The sequence below is a fragment of the Acipenser ruthenus genome, chromosome 5, assembly GCF_902713425.1.
Source record: "Acipenser ruthenus chromosome 5, fAciRut3.2 maternal haplotype, whole genome shotgun sequence".
In the NCBI taxonomy this organism is placed as follows: domain Eukaryota; kingdom Metazoa; phylum Chordata; class Actinopteri; order Acipenseriformes; family Acipenseridae; genus Acipenser; species Acipenser ruthenus.
This window is the reverse complement of record NC_081193.1, coordinates 83087125-83112533: the sequence shown is the minus strand read 5'-3', so window position 1 is coordinate 83112533 and position 25409 is coordinate 83087125. Positions and strand designations below refer to the sequence as shown.

The window sequence follows — 25409 nt, the reverse complement described above, 5'->3', positions numbered from 1 at the left end:
GTTTTCAACTTCTTTAAAAAGTGCCGTTCTACTGTATACACTCGCGCCTAATGTGTTCCAACTACTAACCGACTCTCATGGGATTGCATTCATAAGCTTTTAAAAATATTCCGCCCCTGTTGTGACAGTGAGTGCTGATTGGTCTGTTATGGTTTGTGTTTAAAAGCAGTGTTAAAAGGCACAGTGCACGGCACACGCAGCTCATAAGATTCACAAAACTAGCAGGACCCCTGTACTTAAAACTAGGGGGAGCTTCCGTACCACTAGTTCCCGCACCCCTCCATGCTCATACAATGATTTGTATAATTCCATTCAGTGATTTCAATCATTGAAAAATATCTTGCTTTCTATAAACATGTCAAAATTTTGTGGACATAATGCCTAACACATTATTGGAAAAAACGGTCATGTTTAGACTGTGTCAGACCCCTGGAATTATTCATACTTAATTTAGAAAACTATGCAGAGACATAGGCATTTCTCAGAAAGCACAACATGTTGAAATCAAAAAGCTTCCTGCTGCTAGGACATGCTAAGCAACGTATCCAAGCTCTCTTAAAGCTCAGGGATGTGTAGCATGGCTTGTATTGGTTCTCCCCGTATCGATTGGCCGTGTAATTGATGGTATACAGTCCAGCAATCAGATTGTGAGACCTCAATTGTGCCAAAATTGCTTAGTTTTGAGATCTTGTGGGGCAACTCCCAATGAAGCCTGTGTGGTTCACCAGCACTGTATGTGTATTAAACAAGGTGAACATTAAAGTGGGATTGTCACTGTAACTTTCAGAACCCTACTTATTTCACCATACAGGTCTGAGAATGTGCATCTGTACTACGGCCCGTAAGAAGATTCTTGAGGCCTGTGTGGTTATGTCTGCATTTTAAGTAATTTTACATATTTTTATTATTAATGCTCTGGTTTTACCAGCCTTCGGAGATTTTGCAGATCCCATGGTGAATCTCAAATAAATAAATGATATCTGTGCTGGATCATGTGGTCACGCCCAAGAAAGCTTTTTCAGTGCAGCTCCGACAGGCAGTACTGAGCTGTATACAGCACGGTTGTGATGGATGGCTGTACAATACTGCAGAGATGCCACTCAGTGCTGGGGAGGAAGTGAGATTGCTCAGTTAGTCTTATTCGCAATGAGCAAGAGAGCTCATTGCGAATAAGACTAACTGAGCAATCTACCAAAGCTGCTCTTTGAGTCTGTGACGTAGTCATTGCCCCGCCTCCGAGGGCACAAGAGGACTGCACTCACAGATCTCCACACTCTGTTTCCTTTCAGGACTGACCTGACCTGATTGGAGAGCCTTGTTCAGAGAAGTACATTGTTGCTTCTATCTGTATGTGTTTTTACACAAATTATATGTGATATTTAAACTAATCGCTGTAATAGTTTTTACTAATTACTTGTATTGAGTGCTTGTTACGTCCCGCTGTGTGCCCCGCGTAAAGCCAGCGGCTCTAGTTGCTCCTTCCCAGGGATCCAGTAACATAAGAAGGCTGACTTTATGCTCTCCCCCAGGCTACATACTCCAGCTGGAGCTTATTTTATTTCTCGTTTTTGCTTTTTAGCACCATACGAGACATTTATATTATTTATGTAATTGCTTAATTACTGTTTTTATTTTTAGAAAGTATTTTCTCTTTGTTTTTTTTTTCTGTTTTTTACAGATACTACACTCAGGCATGTCTGCAACATGGTGCTCAGCACACGTGCAGCAAGAGCTGCTGCTTGGCTCGGCAGCACTGTGCAGGACTGAGGTACTCGCTTTGGTTGTTTTTGCTTGCAATTCAACCACAGTATCTTGATGCCGTTTTGGTGACAGCTTTTATCATCACCATTCAGCAGCTTCCCTCAGTCTCGTGTTGGTACCGACTGAGTGGTTTTGCTGTTTCACAGTCAATAGAAGCCCTATATAGGGTGCATGATGCAGAGAATCTGGGCCTGGCCCATTTTCCGCCAGTTGAGGCCTCTATTGCTGCCTTGGCCCAGATGCCTAATTTAGCGCTCCAATCCAAGGATGCTGCCTGCCCTAACAAGCAGTGCCGGGTTGCATACCAGTTGCATTTGCTGCAGTCCCCCTCTGAGAACAACAGACCCTCACCACAACAGCTGGATGAGCTGTGCCTGGTTAACAAATTCTGCTCTGTGTGTCCAAGCTCAATGGATATGCTGCAGGTAGAAACCTGTCTGCGCTGGTAGCTGCACGTAGGCAGCTTTGGCTTTCTCAGGCACATGTGCCTGACGGCATGGGAAAAAAGCATCGCTGTTGGATGCCCCAATCACTCCAGGGCAGATATTTGGTCCCGTGGTGGACGAGAAGCTACAGCTTCAAAGACTGGCACAGCCGGCTGCGCCCGCTTCCAAAGGTGATGTTCGGAACCAGCCCTCGGCTTCTCGCCACAGAGGCTTTAATGGGTTCCACCGCCCTACGCAGAGACAGATGCTGCAGGCCAAGTCACTGGCTAAGCAGCAGTCCTAGGAATTTGCTGCCACAGGGCCAGGGCCTTTTCTCTGGGAGACATCTGGACTACTACTGGTGTCAGTGCAGTGCATGTGTGCGTACTACCATTCAGACCGTCTATTCGCTGCAGTGCTGTGTGGGCTACTCCCCATACCTTTACTAGGTTCTACAGACTTCACGTCAAAGATCCTTTAAACCCTGGTTTTGGAACTAGTGTTAAACCCTGGCTTCTCAGTCGACCCTTACAACACAGGCATGGAGGTAAAACTCGCCCTCAAATGTTTTCGCCCAAGCTACTTGTTACTGGTTACATTTTTATTTCAGGGAACCAAGGTTATGATAATAACCTAACATTCTGTTTGCTTTCTGTCAGAGTTTGATTAAAAGAATAATGAAAAAATCTGAATATCTAAGTGGGCTTTAGCTTTTAACTACCAGCGATAATGGTGGTGAATTTAGCAAAGTAAATAGTGAAGGCTGTTAGCTTTTCAGACGAAATCCAGTGCATACCAGAGTAGCTGCACTTAATTCTGAGCACCCAGAAAAGGCTGCTGTGGTTATCAGACTTGTTGGGAAGACAATATCCATGTTTTATGAAGTTAGTGCTAGAATGTCTTAATGTGTTTGTTATAAAATATCTGGAAGGGGTAGAATTTTAATAAAGTATACTGTGTTCCGATTTTCAGGATTTGGGGATTTTATGGTGATATATTACTACTGTAACATCCACAGCCTCAACGAGTTGCCATAGCGACCAACAGGCAAGTTGACGTTGGAACAGAATCGCAAGTCTATGCGTAAAAGCAGGAGCTGCAAATACATCTTCTTTCACATAATAGTATACTTCTACTGCCTAAACTCCTGACTACTGGACATTTTGGTACAGCATACATTGTGAGATCGTACTAGCTGAGGTTTAATAGGCTAACTGTGTATCATTAGCAGTATCCCCTGTGCCCCAGCATTTGAGAGTCCATTCCACGCTGTAGAATTAACCGTCTCTGCAGATAAGTGACCCGCTTGCCTCATTTGCTAGTTACATAAGCAAAATCTAAGAAATGTAAAAAAAAATGATACATAGCAAATACATATACATGGTAACTCACTAAAACACAATAATTAATTGTGTATTTCATGCAGCATATTGAAAAACAGCAACAATTGGGATTGTGGATTACTGTAGATACAGATGCAGGGATAACCTAAAATAAAGAGAGCTGACAGAGAGAGAAAGGGTTGTGCAGAGTGTGAATTTTTTTAATGTTTTTTTTATATCGGTAGCAAACTCTTGATATGTGGCATACTGAGATAAAAGTGAATTTGGATATGTTGTTGTTAGCCTCCAGTTACAGCAACTGATTACTGGAAGCTTTTGATCTCAACACATTCTGATTTCTGATTAATTAACCCACATTATCCAGACTGGTATAGATATGTTATTAAATATTCTGTTTATCCATAGATTTTTAAATATATAACATGCAAAGACTAGCCAGGGAAGGCGGAGAGAGTGCCATTTAGAGAAGTACACATGTCAGAGTATGTACACTGGTGCAATTGTTTACATACATGCAGTGATATTACTTGTTTTTCAAAGTGTGTGTGTGTGCCATCTTCACCATTCCCTGAATTTTGTCCCCTTGTGCTAATACCTTGGTACACCTTCATGTAAACTCTGCACTTAGGAAAACACCTTACTCCCTTAAACAGTAAAAAGCATTTGCCAATAGTGATTGTAGGGTGGTGTATAAGGCCTATAGAAGTGGAGAATTGCTTAAAGCAGAGATTGAAAGAAGCTTGATATTGGGGACACACATACAGTACTAGGGACATCTGTATCCTTGACTGAAGCTAGAAAATCAGGGGTCACTCTGTCACACATCTTTTAAGTCCCAAAAGAGAACTACTCCTCAGTCTGCTTGCTGTCCAAGACCACTTACAGAGATAGATGTTGGCATCCAAGAACTTGTGTCCTCCTATTTGTATATGTGTAGTAACTAGTAATAAATCTTGCTGTTGCTGTTGCTGTAATGTAATTTGCATCATCTAAACTGACTATAATGAGGCATTGCCTGTGAAAGATCTCCCTCGGGGTTACATGGGAGACAGGACCTCTAATTAGTAGTTTCCGTGTGAAAGGGCTGGCAAGTTGATGTGGACCACAGGCACAGACACAGACTGAGAGCAACATAATTTACAAGTCCCTCTGCGAATTTGAAATCTTCTGAAATGTATGACCTGTGTGTCGTCTGAAGCAGGATAGAAAACAGTGGGTAGTATGGAAAATGGTTTTCCCAACTCTGCTGCTAGTTTAAACAGAAGGACTGTCTAGACTAGACAGAGATGAGAGAAGGCTTTTTGTACTGTAAATATATACAGTTGTAGTCAAAAGTTTACATACCCCAATGGAAATTTATAATTTCTATTAAGTTCTTGAAAACAAATAATTATAGGAAAAATCTTTTGTAGCAAAAGTTTTGCTTTTGTGGATGAGGAAAAAAAGTTAGAAGAAATAGACATCTACAATTATTTATTTCAGCAAATTCTTTTGCAAAACTCAAAAAATGCTAATTCAAAAGTATTCATACCCTGACAAGGAAAATTAAATTAATAGCTAGTTGAGGCACCTTCAGCAATAATAACCTCTTTTAAACGATTAGGATATTTGTCAATGAGCTTTTGGCATGATTCTTTAGTGATTTTTGACCATTCTTCCACGCAAAATTGTTCCAGTTCATTCATATTCCGAGGACTTCTCCTGTGCACAGCTTTCTTCAAGTCATACCAAAGATTCTCAATTGGATTTAGATCGGTACTTTGACTAGGCCATTCCAGAACCTTGATTTTATTCTTCTTTAATCATTCTGAAGTAGATTCTGATGTGTGCTTTAGATCGTTGTTGTGGAACATCCAGTTGTGCTTTAAACCACGTTTTGTAGTGCAGGGTTTCAGATGATTGGCCAATATCTTTTGGTATGCTATGGAATCCATTTTACCATGTATTGGAACTAAATTTCCTGTGCCATTAGAGTAAAAACAGCCCCATAGAAGGATATTACCACCTCCATGCTTGACAGTAGGTATGGTGTTCTTTTCTTTGTACACCTCACCAGACTTTCTCCAAACGTAACGACTGTCAGCGTGACCAAATAGCTCGATTTTTGTTTCATCACTTCACAAAACCTTTGATCAGAACTCATATCCATCATTCAAATGCCGTTTTGCAAATGTTAAGCGATTGTCCTTGTGATGTTTTCCTAAGAGTTTTTTTCTTCCTTTGCCTGCAACCATTGAAACCTTCACCATGCAATACTCAACCTATGGTTGAAATGGAAACCCCAGTCCCATGCAGCCATTTCTTTGGCAGGTAGTCTCGGATTGTTATTAACCTTCCTCACAATTCTTCTACTTGTTCTTGGTGAAAGGGCCTTCTTTCTTCCATACCGAGGGAGCATTACGACAGTACCATGAGTCTTGTACTTCTTGATAATAGAAACAGTTGTAATTGGGATACTCAAATGCTTGGAAATTGTATTGTATGCTTCTTCAGCTTTATGACAATAAATAATTTTCTGCCTAAGATCTTCAGATAGCTCTTTACTTTTTCCTATATTGACTTATTGGTAATAACAGCAATCATCCTATGCCTAACCCTTTTATACTCTCTAAGAATGTTCACCTACAATCCAGCATTTTCTATACTTTTCTAGAATTAGGTTCTGCATTATCATATTGAAATTTCTAGCACCTTGTAGACAATACTATCATAGCATCAAAGAGTATGAATACTTTTGAATTAGCATTTTTGGAGTGTTGCAAAAAAATTGTTGAAATAAATAATTGTAGACATCTATTTCTTGTAACTTTTTTTTCCTCACCCACAAAAGCAAAACTTTTGCTATAAAACATTTTTCCTATAATTATTTGTTTTTGAGATAAATTATAAATTTCCATTGGGGTATGTAAACTTTTGACTCCAACTGTATGTCTTGATCACGAGTTGCATGCAGTTATTCACGTCTTTTATCTGCCATGATTTTTAACTAGAAAGTGTCTGATTTAATACTTTTATTATTCAGCAAATTTCAATGCTGACAAGGCTTTGTTGAGTCAATATTTATTCACTAACCTGTGAATTTATTGGTATTCAATGTCATTTGTTTCACAAACCTGCCGTTTCGAATAATTTATAATTTTTTTTTTTTTTTTAATTTAGTCGATGCCAAATATTTTTATTATTTTTTCCCAATTTGGAATGGCCAATTATTTTTAGGCTCAGCTCACCGCTACCACCCCTGTGCTGACTTGGGAGCGGCGAAGACGAACACACGCTGTCCTCCAAAGCGTGTGACGTCAGCCGACTGCTTTTTTTCACACTGTGGACTCACCATGCAGCCGCCTCAGAGCTACAGCGTCGGAGGACAGCGCAGCTCTCGGGCAGCTTACAGGCAAGTCCGCAGGCGCCCGGCCAGACTACAGGGGTCGCTGGTGCGCGGTGAGCCGAGGACACCCTGGCCGACTTAGCCCTCCCTCCCCCCGGGCGACACTCGGCCAATTGAGTGCCGCTCCCTGGAAGCTCCCATCCTCGGTCGGCAAAGGAATAGCCTGGACTCGAACTTGCGATGTCCAAACTATAGAGCGCATCCTGCACTCCACACAGAGCTCCCTTGAATAATTTATACGATTTTAACATTAGTATACTTCTTCCGTAGGGTTTGCACATCAAGCTGTGCGTTAATTCAAATCAGACTTTATTTATTCATTCATTCATTTATATTTATTTATTTCCATTGAAAAAATTGGATTTAGCTCAGAGACCAAGATCTCATTTTCAATGATCTTAACCCCTGGACAAGCTGGTTACAAAATTTAAAGTCAAAATGTAATTTAGAAGGGGAACTGAAAAGTAAGTTTTGGGAAGTTTATGTTTTTGTTTTTGTTTTTGTTTTTACAAACATTTCACAGCCTTAAAACAACAAAGAAAAGAAAAAGACCAGGATTACAGTACTTGGTTTAATTTGAGTATGACAAGCTTTTAAGAGACTACTTTAGTTCTACTGTAGCTCATGGAATGGAATAGAATAGAATCGACAGCAATCTCTGATCAACACTTCTCAGATCGTAGGGTGATGACGTATGAGACAGTGCTGTTCGGATTGTTTGAGGGTGTTTTGTGATATTTCTAGACTCACCAAGTGATGAAATCTATCTTTACAGAAATGCTTGAAATATTATTTTATTAAAAAATTGCATTTTGTGTTTAATAGTATTGGCCTTGAAAATCCATGTCCATTTAATGAATGGTTTTTTGATTGGCTGCTCTTCCCAAGTGTTGACATTGTACATCCTGCTGTCAAAACTGTGAGAGGTGAACTTTACACCCCTGTGTATTTTGGCCGCTTGCCAGATAACACTGTGTAATGGGATGGTGTTTACACAATCTTTTAAAGCTGCCTTGTCATCCACACTGATTTATTTAAATGTTAGCCTTAGGGCTGATTCATTAATTAATGTCTATCATCATTAACCTCCTATTTAAACCCCAATCTCACACTCCTTCTCTGTCTAGCATTTTGCTTTCTTGCATACACTGCGATCCGTTCACTGCACAAACTTTAAAACTCTTAATTTTCAGCATGAACCGACTCCAATTCAGATCAGGACACCTCCCCGCTCGATGCTCCTCAACAATATCTCATTCATTCTCCATTGGAAACTCAGTACCGTCTGCTTCTAATGCAGCTTTTCCCAGCAACCAGACCCACTGCCCCAGCATTACGGAGATCAAAACGCCCCCGCCAGCAGGCTCAGCCTCCGGAGCAGCTATTTTACAAAGCTTGGCCTCTCGCCTAACTTTAAAAAAACCCTGTACGACAACAATATCAACAGAGCCCACCCTTCAGCTTCATAAACAACATTTCCGAGGACATGAAGTCCCTCATTCACCCCTTCGCTGTGTCATTTGCTTCAATTAATACATGGCTCAACGATATGGACAAACAGGTCGCTTCCAACACTGCAGCAATCTCTATCAAGCCCAGTATTCACCACACCAATCATGGCGGCCATCTCGGTTCAACACTATAGTTTAAACAATAACTTTCAGGTCTTACCAAATAAATAATCGACGGTAAAGATATCAATGTCACCCTCAAGTCATGCAACATTAAGTTCCACACCGCCGTCAAGAGCCGGATCAATATTGCTTCTACGTTATAGAGCTCTGTTAGATATGGGGGTACTATGTTCTATGAGTACATTAAAACATTCTCCACTAAAGCCGCCGCCATCTCAGCAGCAGATACCCATTTTATCGATCGGTCTTCCTCTGATTTAGTCATCTTTTAACTGCATTTTCAACGGTTCGCGAGCGTTGGTACATTCACAGCCCATTGTAACTCCCTGTGTCCAAAAATACAATCACGATACAGCATCAGAGCATTTGGGATAAACATTGCAATCACAAGGGCTATTAACCCTTAGCGGTCCATTTATTCAGCACGTCTCAGGTGCTTCAGGTCCACTTTATTTTCATACGCGGCGTTTAGTTTACACGCGCTGTTTAAAAGTATTTTTTTTCACAGTAAAGCAGGTTTAAAAGGCACTGTGTATCAACAGAACACTCAGTACTGCATCTCCAGCCCCGCCCCACCCCTTGTTCACTGTATTTTTCACATACCTCTTCATAGTCGTGCATACTGATAAATCATCTCCTGATCACTCGTTTTATCACCAAACTCCTCAATAATGCGATTATTGTGTGTCAGGCGCGTCAGGTCCAATTTATTTTCACACGCGCAGTTAATTTTAGACGCGCTGTTTAAAAGTATTTTTTTTCTACAGTCAAACAGGTTTAAAAGGCCCTGCATATCAACAAAGCATCTCCAGCCCCGCCCCACCCTTTCGTTCGCTATAGCTTTCACATATGCTAAGAAATAAATAATAATAATAATAGTCGTACATACCAATCAATCATCTCCTGATCACTCGTTTTATCACCAAACGCCTCAATAATGCGATCCAAGTCATTATTTTATTACTATAACATCTGAAAAAAGCTCTGCAAATGTCTGTGATATTCTCTGAGCACTGATGCAGTCACAGCCAGCTTGTTTCCTTATGGCCGCCGTTATCTGATCCCAGGGGCAGGTATGACTATTCATGAGATACGCCCTATTTTTTATTTTTTTTTTCGGCTTGTCTTGGCTCCTGTCGCTCCCACTCGGCCATTGGATGGTTTTCTCTGCTTTTTCCGGAGAAAAAACGACTAGAAACCCGTTTTTTGCGTCTTTTTGATGATGTCGGACAGGGTCTGATATTGGACCGGATAGGAATAATTGTAATGTCGGACCAACATAGGACCGCAGAGGGTTAAGAAGTTAATATTTCATTTGATGTGAGACACATGTCTGATACAAAAACCATGTCCTACTATTATCAACATTTCAGTCATGGGGCCCTCCTACTCTGCAATGGTCAATACACTCCTAGACTGCTCCTAATCAAATCAATCGGTTTCACAGCAGCCTCAGTGCAATGCATTCTTCATCCTCAGGTTATGCAGCGGCCTCAGATCTTCGCATTCTTCTTCTCTGCCCGAAGCCAGCCCTATCTTCAGCTCCATCTAAACCGCCTTAACACTCAAAGTCCAATATTCACATTCAGCATATCTCCGCTCTACTGCAGGCCACTGCACACTTCCGATGGCAGTCCACCATTCACTAGTACAGATAACTGCTTAAGCAGGTCTCTGCTTTCTACAGCTGGGCCACTGCACACTACTGACAGCATTCCATCATTTACTTCCTTAGATCTCTGCACTGCTAAGCAGATCCCGCCCTCTACTCTTAATCGCTCCTCACTACAGCAGATCTCGGCTCCCTCTTCAGATCTGCTCACTGTTGCAGCACGCAAAAGTTGCTTTAGTTTACCATTTTAAATCTGCAACTGCCCTCCTCCAACCTTCCAATGCTCCAGCTTGCTTCCATACTCAGATTGTGGCAGCCATTTCCACTTGACTTCCTCAGCAATCTAGTCGTGTGTCCGCTCATCCTTTCAAATACTACAAACTTTAATACATGGTGAGAGGTGTGGTACGAGACTGGAAATCTGTCTTGATTATGAGTTAAGGAGTTCCACTATTAGGAGAATGACTGGAGTTGTGAAACCCAAATCTCTGAATGTGAGTTCACCTTTTCCATTCCAAGCAGACATGATAGTAGCAAACCGCTGATTGATCCCGTATTAACTAACACATAGGATGGTCTCGCCACTCTCGTCTCCAGAACCGGCTTCCTCCCCAATCATTTCGGATCGAGCAGCTACTTCTGCAGCCAGAGCCAACATCGATCCCTGTCTGGTTGAGGAGCATGGAGCGCTGGTCCTCTGCAGCAGTCGATTCAGTCGGACCACCAGAGGTTTTCCTCTTCTAGGAAGGGTTTTTTTCCTTTCCACTGAACGGCAGGTAATCACATAAACATTCTACACGAACACTATTTTAACCTCTCCAGTTTGTCACATGTGTCACTTCCATTCCCATCTTTTCTAGCTGTTTCTTTTATGTTATGCACTGGCATGACTCTATTGTTTGTCTCACAGTGAGGGTCTCTGCGGGGAGCCGGTCCATCCTTTGGGGGGGTAAGTGCGGATTCACTCCCCCGACCTCAGGTTGCTACGATACCTTGACCTCACTCTTACTTAGGAAGTGGCTGTTTGTTTTTTTTATTTGTTTTATGTTTCTATGAAATCTTGTGAGCATTGTGACTATGTACACATTGTTGGATTGAATTATGATTATTATTTTTTTTATACTGCCCCATAATAGTGGGGGAAGGAAACTGGCACAGTAACATAAAGGGTTCCCCCTCCAAAACACCCAAAAAACCCATTGTATAGCTATTAAGATATATGAACACTCTTTGGTGTGATAGGAGACTCCCTTCTACAATCCATATCCTTCCCTCGGTTACTTAGTGCAGACTCAGAAGAATCCTGCAGCCTAATTAACAGGCACTTCATTAAAATCTCAAAAATAATTCCCTTTTAAAATCCTATTTTGTGGCTGTATACAAGAACTGATTGTTGGTACATTCAAGGAAAGCAAAATGGTTAGGGTCATCCCTATCTTACTGTAAAAGGTGTAATGATTTGCCCAGCTCAAAACATTAAGAAAATTTGCAACACATTTTTTTTTATACTGTATTTGACTTTTTGGCACGAGTTACTGCACGTTGTTTCAGAATTATACCCAGTAGTCCTTGCATTAATTTTAGTAATGGAAATAAACGTTAGGAATATTACGTTTTCTAGCAGATTATTGTCAATACACTTTTTGTCCATAACATGAACAGTTAAGAAAGCAGTCACAGGCCATAAGAAGGAGGCATCGTTTAGCCAGCACACTGTAGTCCATCCTGATGCATACATTTCATGCTTGATTGTATGTATAAAATAACAGGAAGCAGGTGTCTCTTATTTACCCCAGATGACTAGTGGTACAGAAGCATGAAAATTCACAAACAGGAGACAAACTTTCGGCCCATCATTTCTCGCCTGGTTGATCCTAAAATTTAAAGTATCCTAATGATTCAGGATCAACAACTTAATTTCCATCTGTTTCCTCTGGCCCTAGTTCCTTTACTTTGCATAAAGTATTGGCTAGTGTTTAAAATTCCTTTTAAGATTTTAAGGACTCCATTAAAGTCCCCCTAATCGTTCTTTGTTCTCTCCTAAAAAGATTCAGTTACCTCGACCTATCTTCCTAACTCAGATTAGTTTGGTTGCTCCTTGCTGGACTCTCTCCAAGACCACAATTTAGTGGATCTCTTTGGGGGTCAGTCCAGAAAGCCATGGTTATCCATAGCCAGTTGGTGTGCAATAGGGCCTGGCTGGTCTGGAAAATGTCTGTGAATGCTGATTTTCTCTGTGTGTAATAGAGCCTGGCTGGTCTGGAAAATGTCTGTGAATGCTGATTTTCTCTGTGTGTAATAGAGCCTGGCTGGTCTGGAAAATGTCTGTGAATGCTGATTTTCTGTGTGTGTAATAGAGCCTGGCTGGTCTGGAAAATGTCTGTGAATGCTGATTTTCTCTGTGTGTAATAGAGCCTGGCTGGTCTGGAAAATATCTGTGAATGCTGATTTTCTCTGTGTAATAGAGCCTGGCTGGTCTGGAAAATGTCTGTGAATGCTGATTTTCTCTATGTGTAATAGAGCCTGGCTGGTCTGGAAAATGTCTGTGAATGCTGATTTTCTCTGTGTAATAGCCTGGCTGGTCTGGAAAATGTCTGTGAATGCTGATTTTCTCTGTGTGTAATAGAGCCTGGCTGGTCTGGAAAATGTCCTACAAGAATCATGTTAATTAGCATGAAGAGAGTGACATTTTGATTAGAAATGCATAGTTCAATAAACTGTGCAGCTCAAATTTCATAAATAATTAGACAGACAAATGAAATAGGCATTCATCTGTGCATATAGGGAAGAGCGGGTCATTTTTCATAAATATTTCAGCCGAGTGGAATTCGCAATCCACTACATTTCCATCTTTCTAGGTTCCTGATCCTGCATGAATGTATGATTTGGAAACTCTCCTTCCCCTGCTACCCCTTGGGGAGTTGTGCAGCAGCAAGTTATTCTACATTATACAACACTGAAGGTCGTTTCAGCCAATCGGAAAACAGATAGCCATTCATTTATTATGCAGCACAAATCCAGCCCATCGCATGTAAATGTACCCTTAACCATGCAGTTATACACATGAACGTGTTGTTGTAGCCATACAGTTTTAATGACTGCTATCAGTTGCAAGCATTAGGTATGGTACAATGAAACCTTCTGGTTATAGAATATGCTTGTACTTGTTATCCTGCAATAATTCGACCTTGTTTAAGATTGCTTGACATGTTCACATTACGGTAATAAGTACACATAAGAGATACTGAGAGGTCTAATGCTTTGACCCATGTGGTGTTGCAGAGACCACTGTGGTCTTGCACAGTCCACAGAGACCACTAACAGTGCATGTTTACCATTTGTTCATAATAGTTTGAATCTAATCCACTGAATTAGTTGCTACAAAACTCTCTAGAATGTGAGTACAGTTGAGTATCTACAGGACCTGTAATTGTGCTTTTCAGTATAGAGTATCAATAACAACTATTATACTGTTCATATAATAATAATCATCATAATCCTAATAATAAGGCCACTAATGTTAGGTAGGTAGTTACTGTAAATAGGAGATTTTTTGTATTTTTTCTGCTCAATAAAATGGAAAGTTAAAAAGATGTGGTTTTGCTGTATGTATTGAAAACTATACTGGGAAAACAACAGATTGTTTTTTGGAGTAGAATGAAATATTATGTAGAGTGTATTTAGATAGGGATGGCAATGATGGGTTATAGCAACATATTTTCTTCTTTTTTTATACTAGCTTTACTTGGTGTTTATTCAGTTGTGATAATAATATGTTTGGATGACCTCTTAAGACTGCAGTATAAGAACATCTCTCATGCATCCTGTTGTGTTTTGTGTCTAGTCTCTTCACTCTGCCTCCCTGTAAGATGTAGAAACGTAATCTTCATTTTTTTTGGTTTAGTAATATAACAACATGTTTCAGAAACATGCGTTGAATGATTTTGTAACTATACTCGACAGTAAATAATATATGCTGTATTGGGATGAGCTCTTTATTGTATTGTCTTGTTTATCACTTCTTGCTCTCTGAGCAGGTACAGAATATCATTTTTCAGCAGTCGTTGGGAACAGATGGAATGCTTGTGGGTTTACCGGACCCTGTAATAATTATATAGAATAACCTTATATTCCATCTGGCAATAAACAAGTTCTGATAAAGGTTCAAAATCTATTAACAACACACACACACACATACACACGCACACACACACACACAGAGCTCATCCTGCAGTTTTAAATACACATTTCGTTTTTTCTGCACAGATCTGTAGACGCTATCTCCAAACCTGCTTACAGCCTAGTACTGTGCAAATTGCATACTAGACCACACTGTAGTGTGAGACAGGCAGCGGTAGGATGTTATAGGCTTGTTGCTATAGCAACAGAAGAGGGACAGTTAGCAGAGCTTGCAACGGTGACAGTATAAACTGCCTGAGAGAGATTCTACAATTTAGAGCTACTGGACAAGTGGGGGAGAAAAATTACAACGTTACTGGCTATTGAAGGATTTACCAAAAGAGGTTTGTCAACCTTTTCTCCTTTTTTGAATCAGTTTTAAAATGGTATGTTTTTATCTTTTGATATTTTTGGTGGTTAAATTAACAGGGAGGGAGGAAGGAAGGAAGACACATCACACTAAATGCACGCGCACACACACACACACTCTCACAGAGGCCTCATTTTATGTGTGTAGTGTGCGTTTATTCTTTGAAGCCAGTGGTTGGCTGGCTTTCCGGACATGATGTGGTTGAAGCTGTCATCGTAATGGAAATTCATTGCTGTAGCTATGGTAAATCGAGTTTTCTGCCCTGTGCTGAATGCATTAGTCTAATGAGATGTTTGCAGCTGGAGCGCTGAGCAGCAGAAGCGACAGGGAGACAGTGCAGACAGGCAGGCAGGCAGGCAGGCAGGCAGGCAGGCAGGGGGAGATGACTTATGCAGCTCTCTGAGAGAGAATGCTGAGAGCTTACAGCAGAAGGGGTGAAATTAAAGGGACAAGGCACAGTTCTTTGGAGCAGCAAATAGGTAAGGTTCATTTTTTTAATAAAATAATACAGTGCTTTTAGAGCAGCTGGAAGGGTTGCGGTAGTGTCTGTAGGGTTAATATTGTAGAAAATTCAGTGGGTAGGCTACATATCTTTCAGAGCTATGTAAAATCAGTACTTTGTAGCTTGCTCTAATGATTAATTTACAATGTACAGAATTGACTTGAGACTGTGATTCGTATTTTTTATTTTATTTAAACAGCGTGGGATACGAGAGCTTAAAAATATTTTGGCTTTACTGTATTAGAATCTATGACAGAGCTTTCTGTGTTTGTGTCGGTGCCTCAATGATTTCCTCTTACTGTGCACCACCAATCAATAGCAGCAGACATACACTGCGAATGCATTACAGTCATTCCTTGGAAGAAAAAAACAGATACAGTAGGAAGCTAGTGTGTATTTGATAGGATGCACAGAAGGGAATTATCTGCACTTTGACTCAATTGTGTTGTATTTAGAGCAGGACTGATTGTATCTGTCTCATCTGACTGTGCCACCTCTGGTATTTGTTTCTTTCCTTTTCCAGGTCCAATGAGTATTCCTGCAGCCTCAGTGCAGAAACCAGACAATAGTGAAATGCAGTCGCCTGCAATGAGTCCCGCATTCATTCCCGGGCAGAGAGGGAAAATACCAGGCAGAAAACGGGGGAGGCCGCCTCTCCGTTCCACTGTCTCCAAAATGGATTTCCAGAATCGATACTCGGAGTCCCTCTCACCCTTGAAAGTACCTAAGAAGAGGGGCCGGAAGCCTGGCTTTAAGGTTGGTGCCAGGATGGCCTTGAATATATTGCTTTAAATGCTCAGGGTGTGTGAAGGCTGGGAGCCAGGAGATGCATCTCTTGAATATCAGCCAATTCATTGACCTCCTTGGGTTTCCATGATTACAGGGGTACCTGCACTGACTGGTTAGCTTTCTGGAATATTGTGTGCTATTTTGCTTTGTTTTATTACATAAATATGTAATTGTAACTGTGCAGGTTGTCAAAGGCACCTTACTTTACAGTCTTGTACCAACGGTAGGCTCTAACGTTGAACATTAGGTGTTTTGTGCATATGCTGATTTTAAATACATATGAATAAAGCAAAACCATGCTGTATAAGTAAACGTTGCATCCTTTCTGATTTATTAAAATTAGAGAAAGCTAATTTAAATTGCATTTAAAAAAAACAGTTTTCAATTGTTAAAATCTATTTTTTTTGTTTTATGCCAGTTGTTACATGTTACCATAAGAACATAAGAAGAACATAAGAAAGTTTACAAACGAGAGGAGGCCATTCAGCCCATCTTGCTCGTTTGGTTGTTAGTAGCTTATTGATCCCAGAATCTCATCAAGCAGCTTCTTGAAGGATCCCAGGGTGTCAGTTTCAACAACATTACTGGGGAGTTGGTTCCAGATTCCCTTGATTCTCTGTACATGTTAAATGAATGAACCGTAATTCTCCCTACTGATGCAAATTGTTTACCATTGCATTCTTGAGTGAACATCTGTGTGTAATTTTAGCATTATTTTCTGCTTTATGCAGACCAGGGCTATAACTAAATCCTAAAAATAGTGTCTCTGTACAATTGTCCCAAGGCACTGGAGAACTGCACCGAAGCTCAGCGTGAATAGAAAAGAGTGGCTGCTGGTTTGAACTGTTTTTTTTGGGGGGTTTTTTTGTATTATCGTGTAGCCTTTCATTTGAATGTACCTTTTTTGTTTAAACATTATATATATGAAAAAGACTGTACCATGTAGACTACAGTATAGTGGAGTCTAAAACACTAGCTGCAACTCTCATTGAACTTGTCATATCCTGTTTATATTATAGCGCAATTGCCAGTAATTTGCATTTTACACATCTCCTAGTACCAGGGGAGTGGTAACCCAGGGGAAACAAAGGATTGCAATTACAGATGATGATTTCTAGAGCCATTACAGCAGATCATCACTCCTAGCTAAAGGTTACCACTCTCCCTTAAAAACCATGATCCCCCACTGGGCTGCTGCAGACCTGGTGACTCTCATTACAGGCTAATTATCTATTGAGTGACAGTGGTAAATTAAAAAAAAAACAAAAAAAAAACAGCATGCCTTTCCAACCGAAATCCAGAATGATGCATTAAGCAATGGGGCCATTTGTTTTAAGGCTTTGGTGTGAGTGATTCTTTTTTACTGCAATGCATTTGAAGATCTGGTGTCTCCTGAAGTGTCATTGCAGTGATAATAAGGGTCTTACTGCTCCCGCAGCTCAAGTCTCGGATTGTGATGACTCCTCTGGCTATCTCCCCTCCCAGCAGTACCCCCGAGCCAGACATGAGCTCCATTCCTCAAGACGCCGCTACTGTTCCTCACTCTGTCACCCCGCAAGTGCTCACAGGTAGGATTATAATACAGTCTAGCCAGGCCATCCGCTGCTGTAGCCAGACCCTCTGCACCTCAGGCCAAGCAGTCAAGTCCTTGGCCTGGAATGAATTCAGTTAAAGGGAGGAATTTATTTCTTTCCACGAGATGTTAAAGATCTGTCAACATTGAAGGATGTATTTATTTATCTCAGAAGTCATCTGTGTATTCGTTTCCTTATTTAATATAGTCATTTATAAATTCTGTTGTATGTACGAATACAAATATGGTCATTTTTGGTACTGAATATGTTATGAGCAGTGTTGTATTTTGTTGCTATCTGATACAGACGTGCTCAAATTTGTTGGTACCCCTCCACAAAAAACAAAGAATGTACAATTTTCTCTGAAATAACTTGAAACTGACAAAAGTAATTGGCATCCACCATTGTTTATTCCATATTTAATAGAAATCAGACTTTGCTTTTGATTTTTTATTCAACATAATATTGTAAATAATAAAACAAATGAAAATGGCAAGGACAAAAATGATGGGACCGCTAACCTAATATTTTGTTGCACAACCTTTAGAGGCAATCACTGCAATCAAACGTTTTCTGTTTGATTGCAGTGATTGTCTCAATGAGACTTCTGCACCTGTTAACAGGTAGTTTGGCCCACTCTTCCTGAGCAAACTGCTCCAGCTGTCTCAGGTTTAATGGGTGCCTTCTCCAGACTGCAAGTTTCAGCTCTTTCCATAGATGTTCGATAGCATTCAGATCAGGACTCATATAAGGCCACTTCAGAATAGTCCAATGTTTTGTTCTTATCCATTCTTGGGTGCTTTTAGCTGTGTGTTTTGGGTCATTATCCTGTTGGAGGACCCATGACCTGCGACTGAGACAGAGCTTTCTGACACTGGGCAGTACGTTTCGCTCCAGAATGCCTTGATAGTCTTGAGATTTCATTGTGCCCTGCACAGATTCAAGGCACCCTGTGCCAGGCGCAGCAAAGCAGCCCCAAAACATAACCGAGCCTCCTCCATGTTTCACTGTAGGTATGGTGTTCTTTTCTTTGAAAGCTTCATGTTTTCGTCTGTGAACATAGAGCTGATGTGACTTGCCAAAAAGCTCCAGTTTTGAGTCATCTGTCCAAAGGACATTCTCCCAGAAGGATTGTGGCTTGTCAATATGCATTTTAGCAAATTCCAGTCTGGCTTTTTTATGTTTTTCTTTCAAAAGTGGAGTCCTCCTGGGTCTTCTTCCATGGAGCCCACTTTCGCTCAAAAAGCGACGGATGGTGCGATCAGAAACTGACGTACCTTCACCTTGGAGTTCAGCTTGTATCTCTTTGGCAGTTATCCTTGGTTCTTTTTCTACCATTCGCACTATCCTTCTGTTCAATCTGGGGTCGATTTTCCTCTTGCGGCCGCACCCAGGGAGGTTGGCTACAGTTCCATGGACCTTAAACTTCTTAATAATATTTGCAACTGTTGTCACAGGAACATCAAGCTGCTTGGAGATGGTCTTGTAGCCTTTACCTTTACCATGCTTGTCTATTATTTTCTTTCTGATCTCCTCAGACTACTCTCTCCTTTGCTTTCTCTGGTCCATGTTCAGTGTGGTGCACACAATGATACCAAACAGCACAGTGACTACTTTTCTCCATTTAAATAGGCTGAATGACTGATTACAAGATTGGAGACGTGTGATACTAATTAAAGAAACTAATTAGTTTGAAATATCACTATAATCCAATTATTTATTATCTTTCCTAAGGGGTACCAACAAATATGTCCAGGCCATTTTAGAATATCTTTGTAGAATCAGCAATAATTCATCTCTTTTCATAGCTTCTTTGGTTTATTCTATGACATACCAAAGGCATGCAAGTATACATGATAAAATAGCTTTTAATTTCATCACTTTTCAGGAGGAATGAAGCATTATTTCAATGAGCTGTAAGGGTACCAACAAATTTGAGCACGTCTGTATATATAAACACAAATTGGAGTGCAACAGTTTTACACATTATACAGTGCAAAATGTGTTGTGTTTCCAAGTACACTAAACATGAAAGACAGAAAACACTTTTGCATTTATTAAGGTGTTGCCAGATAACATTCATTGACATTTCCAGTAAAATGTAGCCTGGAAGATCATCAGCACATTGATCTGTCGTGCACCCGTCTGTAGGCATGGTAAAGAGGATAATCTAGATTTCAAATTAAAGTACAATATGGATTATTATTTTCATATGTTTCAGATCTGAAGATTGAAATGCTATGGTGGATTTTTAACAGCCATGTTGTAATTGTATCCTGTTTTTGTTTCTGCTTGTGCATTGGTACTCCTTTGGGAAAACCACTCTACCATAGACTATACAGTAACACCTTCATGAAGCATTCTTAACAAAAACACCAGATAGTCCAGGAATATAGAGTATCTTAACTGAGGAGTGCATATTTTCTCCTCCAAGACAATGGCTATATGTATCACATTCCTCTTGTCTGCCATCCCTCTGATTCTCATGACATATTCTCTGTGGCTGGGACTATTTCTTTTCAAATGGTTTTGATAGTTCTTACCGTACTAACACAACAACCAAGTGTTTTATTATGTACCAGCTAGTGAGCATTGTGTTGCTGTTGCAGTAAACAGCTGTATTGTTCTGTGTGCAGAGAACAGTGGATCAGTCAGCTGCAGAGTGGTTTAATCGCATTTTAGTGTTACTAGATAAGCCAGTGAACAGAGCATTCGGAGCTCCCTTTTGTAAATGGCAAGAATGTTATGAGTTCCGGAATCTCAAGGGCAAACAATGAAGGGTTTTCTACACCCCCTCCTAATATAAACGAGCTGGCAAGCCAGCAAGCTTGCTTTTGATAAAGCAGAGTGAACACAAAAATGATGACTGAGACTGTGGAAGAATGTATAAATTCACCTAAGAATCATATTTGAATGTAACATTGAACACGATTGTTGGACACTTAATATGGAGCCCTGCCGTTATAGCTGCGTTCCGAGAAGCTGACTCATCTTTGTTAAGCACTTCAAACCTCTGGCCTCCCTGTCAAATGGTTGGTTGCCAGTTGCACTTTTGAATTACCCCACATTGGTTAAGCCAATAAACTAAACAAACCAGGGGCAGGAGGGGGAGGGGAGCCTGACCTCTCTCAGATTTCCAAATCCAAAGCCCCTCATGCTTTACGGCTGGTTTCCAGCTGAAAGATATTCTGCACCTAATTATTTTCTAATGGGATTGTTATAAATTAGTTCTGCCTGCATTCATTACAGTGATTCCCCCCAACCACCACCACCACCACCACCACCACCACATTGAAATGGTACCTTCCAGCTTGCAGAATAACACAGATAGATAATGTCCTTTCCTTGGTGTCACATTGCTACTTCTGCAGCAAAAGAGAAACACCCTCCATCACGCTGTTTTAGGAGAATGGATTTTGCTGTCTCAACACTGACCGGCAATCTCAACGCGCTGTACAATCTAACTGAAACTGTGGATATATGAATACGCCAGAATGCCAAGTACTGGTCCAGGAGCAAATAGCTGAGCAACAATACATCCTTAGGTCTTTTTGAAATAATTGTCCCTCCCTCGAAGCTTGTAACAAAAAGGCACATTCTGAAACACAGTTAATTTTTCCAGGGACTGTTTTTGCAAACCCTGTTGTTTCTTGAGTTAAAGTGAAAGCACATAATTACACCAATGTGTTGGTTTAGGACACTGCAAAACACCATTGACTGAATGTAATAGGCTGTATAGCATGAATTTAAAAAGCTGCACTATTTCTGTAATGAAAATAATAATGCATTTTAACTAATCATGTGGTCAGATCTGAACTATGTACAGAGGATATTGCTTTCAGCAGAGGACTTCAAGTAATAAAAATAGCACCAAGACTCCAGTGTAGCTTGAGATCAGTAAAGCCAGTGTAAGGTGCTGAGTCCAGAATCTGTGAGCGGAGAAGAACTGCAAAAACAAAGGCTTTAGTGAGCCTGGGTGACCCAGTCTGTTCCTGAAATAAAATGTTTGCACTTGAAGTTCAAGGCTGTTTGAAGGACTATGAAGGAGTACATAGTGTCTACTTTAATCACTGCACATTTGTGCCACACACTTACTAAATTATAAAGGCTGCAGGGCATTAAACAGCACTATAATATATATATATATATATATATATATATATATATATATATATATATATATATATATATATATATATATATATATACAGTGCCTTGCGAAAGTATTCGGCCCCCTTGAACTTTGCGACCTTTTGCCACATTCCAGGCTTCAAACATAAAGATATGAAACTGTAATTTTTTGTGAAGAATCAACAACAAGTGGGATACAATCATGAAGTGGAACGAAATTTATTGGATATTTCAAACTTTTTTAACAAATAAAAAACTGAAAAATTGGGCGTGCAAAATTATTCAGCCCCTTTACTTTCAGTGCAGCAAACTCTCTCCAGAAGTTCAGTGAGGATCTCTGAATGATCCAATGTTGACCTAAATGACTAATGATGATAAATAGAATCCACCTGTGTGTAATCAAGTCTCCGTATAAATGCACCTGCACTGTGATAGTCTCAGAGGTCCGTTTAAAGCGCAGAGAGCATCATGAAGAACAAGGAACACACCAGGCAGGTCCGAGATACTGTTGTGGAGAAGTTTAAAGCCGGATTTGGATACAAAAAGATTTCCCAAGCTTTAAACATCCCAAGGAGCACTGTGCAAGCGATAATATTGAAATGGAAGGAGTATCAGACCACTGCAAATCTACCAAGACCTGGCCGTCCCTCTAAACTTTCAGCTCATACAAGGAGAAGACTGATCAGAGATGCAGCCAAGAGGCCCGTGATCACTCTGGATGAACTGCAGAGATCTACAGCTGAGGTGGGAGACTCTGTCCATAGGACAACAATCAGTCGTATACTGCACAAATCTCGCCTTTATGGAAGAGTGGCAAGAAGAAAGCCATTTCTTAAAGATATCCATAAAAAGTGTCGTTTACAGTTTGCCACAAGCCACCTGGGAGACACACCAAACATGTGGAAGAAGGTGCTCTGGTCAGATGAAACCAAAATCGAACTTTTTGGCAACAATGCAAAACGTTATGTTTGGCGTAAAAGCAACACAGCTCATCACCCTGAACACACCATCCCCACTGTCAAACATGGTGGTGGCAGCATCATGGTTTGGGCCTGCTTTTCTTCAGCAGGGACAGGGAAGATGGTTAAAATTGATGGGAAGATGGATGGAGCCAAATACAGGACCATTCTGGAAGAAAACCTGATGGAGTCTGCAAAAGACCTGAGACTGGGACGGAGATTTGTCTTCCAACAAGACAATGATCCAAAACATAAAGCAAAATCTACAATGGAATGGTTCACAAATAAACATATCCAGGTGTTAGAATGGCCAAGTCAAAGTCCAGACCTGAATCCAATCGAGAATCTGTGGAAAGAACTGAAAACTGCTGTTCACAAATGCTCTCCATCCAACCTCACTGAGCTCGAGCTGTTTTGCAAGGAGGAATGGGCAAAAATTTCAGTCTCTCGATGTGCAAAACTGATAGAGACATACCCCAAGCGACTTACAGCTGTAATCGCAGCAAAAGGTGGCGCTACAAAGTATTAACTTAAGGGGGCTGAATAATTTTGCACGCCCAATTTTTCAGTTTTTTATTTGTTAAAAAAGTTTGAAATATCCAATAAATTTCGTTCCACTTCATGATTGTGTCCCACTTGTTGTTGATTCTTCACAAAAAATTACAGTTTCATATCTTTATGTTTGAAGCCTGAAATGTGGCAAAAGGTCGCAAAGTTCAAGGGGGCCGAATACTTTCGCAAGGCACTGTATATATATATATATATATATATATATATATATATATATATATATATATATCTGTGGTTGAGGTGTGTGTGAGTGAGTGAGAGACCACACAAGTGAAGTATTCTTGCCTGTAAAATAACCCTTTCATAGCCAAATTTTGAAAAATACAAACAAAATATGATTAGAGGGTGGTTTGTATTTAGTTTTGTGTTGAAACATTATCTATTTTAGAATTTGACTATTCTCAGAAATATGCACGTGAATTATGTTGGCCTTGGTGTTTATATACAGTGCCGAGAAAAAGTTTGTGAACCCCAATGATAATTATGGAAATTCCATGGTTTTACCATGATAGCCTTCTTGAATCAAAACCAGTCTTTTCTTAAATATCCAATAGGGTTTATATTAACCAATTCCATGTCTTTTGAAACAAAATGATGTATGAATTAGACAAACAATGAGTAATTAAGATTCAGGGTATGTGAAAAAGTAAGTGAACCCCTGGTTTTATCAGCTCAATTAAGGGGATAATTAGAATCAGGTGTTTAAATAATTAGGTAGATCTTCAGGGGTGAGTTTGGGAGGCCCCACACTATATAAATATCAGAAACTTTGTGAGTTTGGTCTTCACCATACAGGTGTGTTGAAACACGTCATGCCACGATCAAAATAAATCTCTTAGGACCTCAGAAAAACAGTTATTGATGCTCATGAGTCTAGAATGGGTTAGAAAACCATTTCTAGTGGATTTGGGGCTCCACCAATCCACTGTCAGATAGATAGTCTACAAATGGAGAAAGTTCAAGACCACAGTCACTACCCAGGAGCGGTTGTCCTACCAAAATCTCTCCAAGAACAAACCGGAAAATCATCAAGGAAGTCACAAAGAACCCCAGAATAACATCCAAGGATCTGCAGGCCACTCTCGCCTTGGCAAATGTGAGTGTTTATGACTCAACTATCAGAAAAAGACGGATAGCCAGGAGGAAACCACTGCTCTCTAAAAATAATATTGCTGCCCATCTGAAGTTAGCCAAAGAGCACATAGATGATCCACAAGACTTCTGGAACAATGTTCTCTGGACAGACGAGTCAAAGGTAGAACTTTTTGGCCTCAATGAGAAACATTATGTTTGATGAAAACCAAACACTGTGTTCGAACAGAAGGACCTCATCCCAACCGTCAAGCATGGTGGTGGGAGTGTGATTGTTTAGGGCTGCTTTGCTGCCTCAGGACCTGAACGGCTTGCCATCATTGACACAACCATGAATTCTGCATTGTATCAGAAGATTCTAGAGGAGAATGTCAGGCCATCCGTCCGTGAGCTGAAGCTGAACCTAAAATGGGTCATGCAGCTAGACAATGATCCTAAACATACAAGCAGATCTACAAAAGAATGGCTGCAGAAGAAGAAATTCCACGTTTTAGAATGGCCTAGTCAAAGTCTGGACCTAAACCCCATCGAAATGTTGTGGCAGGACCTGAAGCGAGCTGTCCATGCAAGGAAGCCCTCAAATGTCACCGAGTTGAAGCAGTTCTGTAAGGAGGAATGGGCCAAAATTCCTCAAAACCAATGCGATAGGCTGACCAACAGTTACAGGAAACGCTTAAGGGGGTGCCACCAGTTACTAAATCTAAATTTCACATACTTTTTCACACATGGATATTGAATGTTGAATCATTTGTGGATAAATAAATGTTGAAAAAGTATCATGTTTTTGTGTCATTTGTTTAATCAGGTTATCTTTATCTATTATTAGGACTTAGATTAAGATCTAATAACATTTTAGGTTTGAAATATGTGAAAATCCTAAAGGGTTCACAAACTTTTTCTTGGCACTGTAATAGTAACCCTACATCACAAAGTTAGTTATTCAGTAGGTGTGTGCAGAGTCTTTCTTCACTCTTCCTGTGTTAACTTGTAAGATGCACCACAGAGTAGCAAATATCGTATCGCACTTTGAAATGAGTACATCAGACTTTATCTCTGCCAAGAACATGCAACATAATACTGTGT

At 40.3% G+C, this 25409-nt stretch overlaps 1 protein-coding gene across 6 annotated transcripts in view; it reads left to right on the top strand.

The window, feature by feature from the left end:
- The window catches only part of scml4 (Scm polycomb group protein like 4), a 55082-nt gene that overhangs the window by 8912 nt on the left and 20761 nt on the right, over positions 1-25409 (top strand). For 4 of the 6 annotated variants that reach the window (XM_059024646.1, XM_034005112.3, XM_034005113.3 and 1 more), the window contains 2 exons: positions 15735-15967; positions 17439-17568. In XM_059024646.1, the coding sequence (XP_058880629.1) occupies positions 15740-15967; positions 17439-17568 (358 nt within the window). In that variant the 5' untranslated portion in view covers positions 15735-15739. Of the gene's footprint in view, positions 1-14100; positions 14684-14721; positions 15189-15734; positions 15968-17438; positions 17569-25409 lie in introns of those variants that run through there. The other 2 variants (XM_034005115.3, XM_034005114.3) reach the window with 2 other exon arrangements.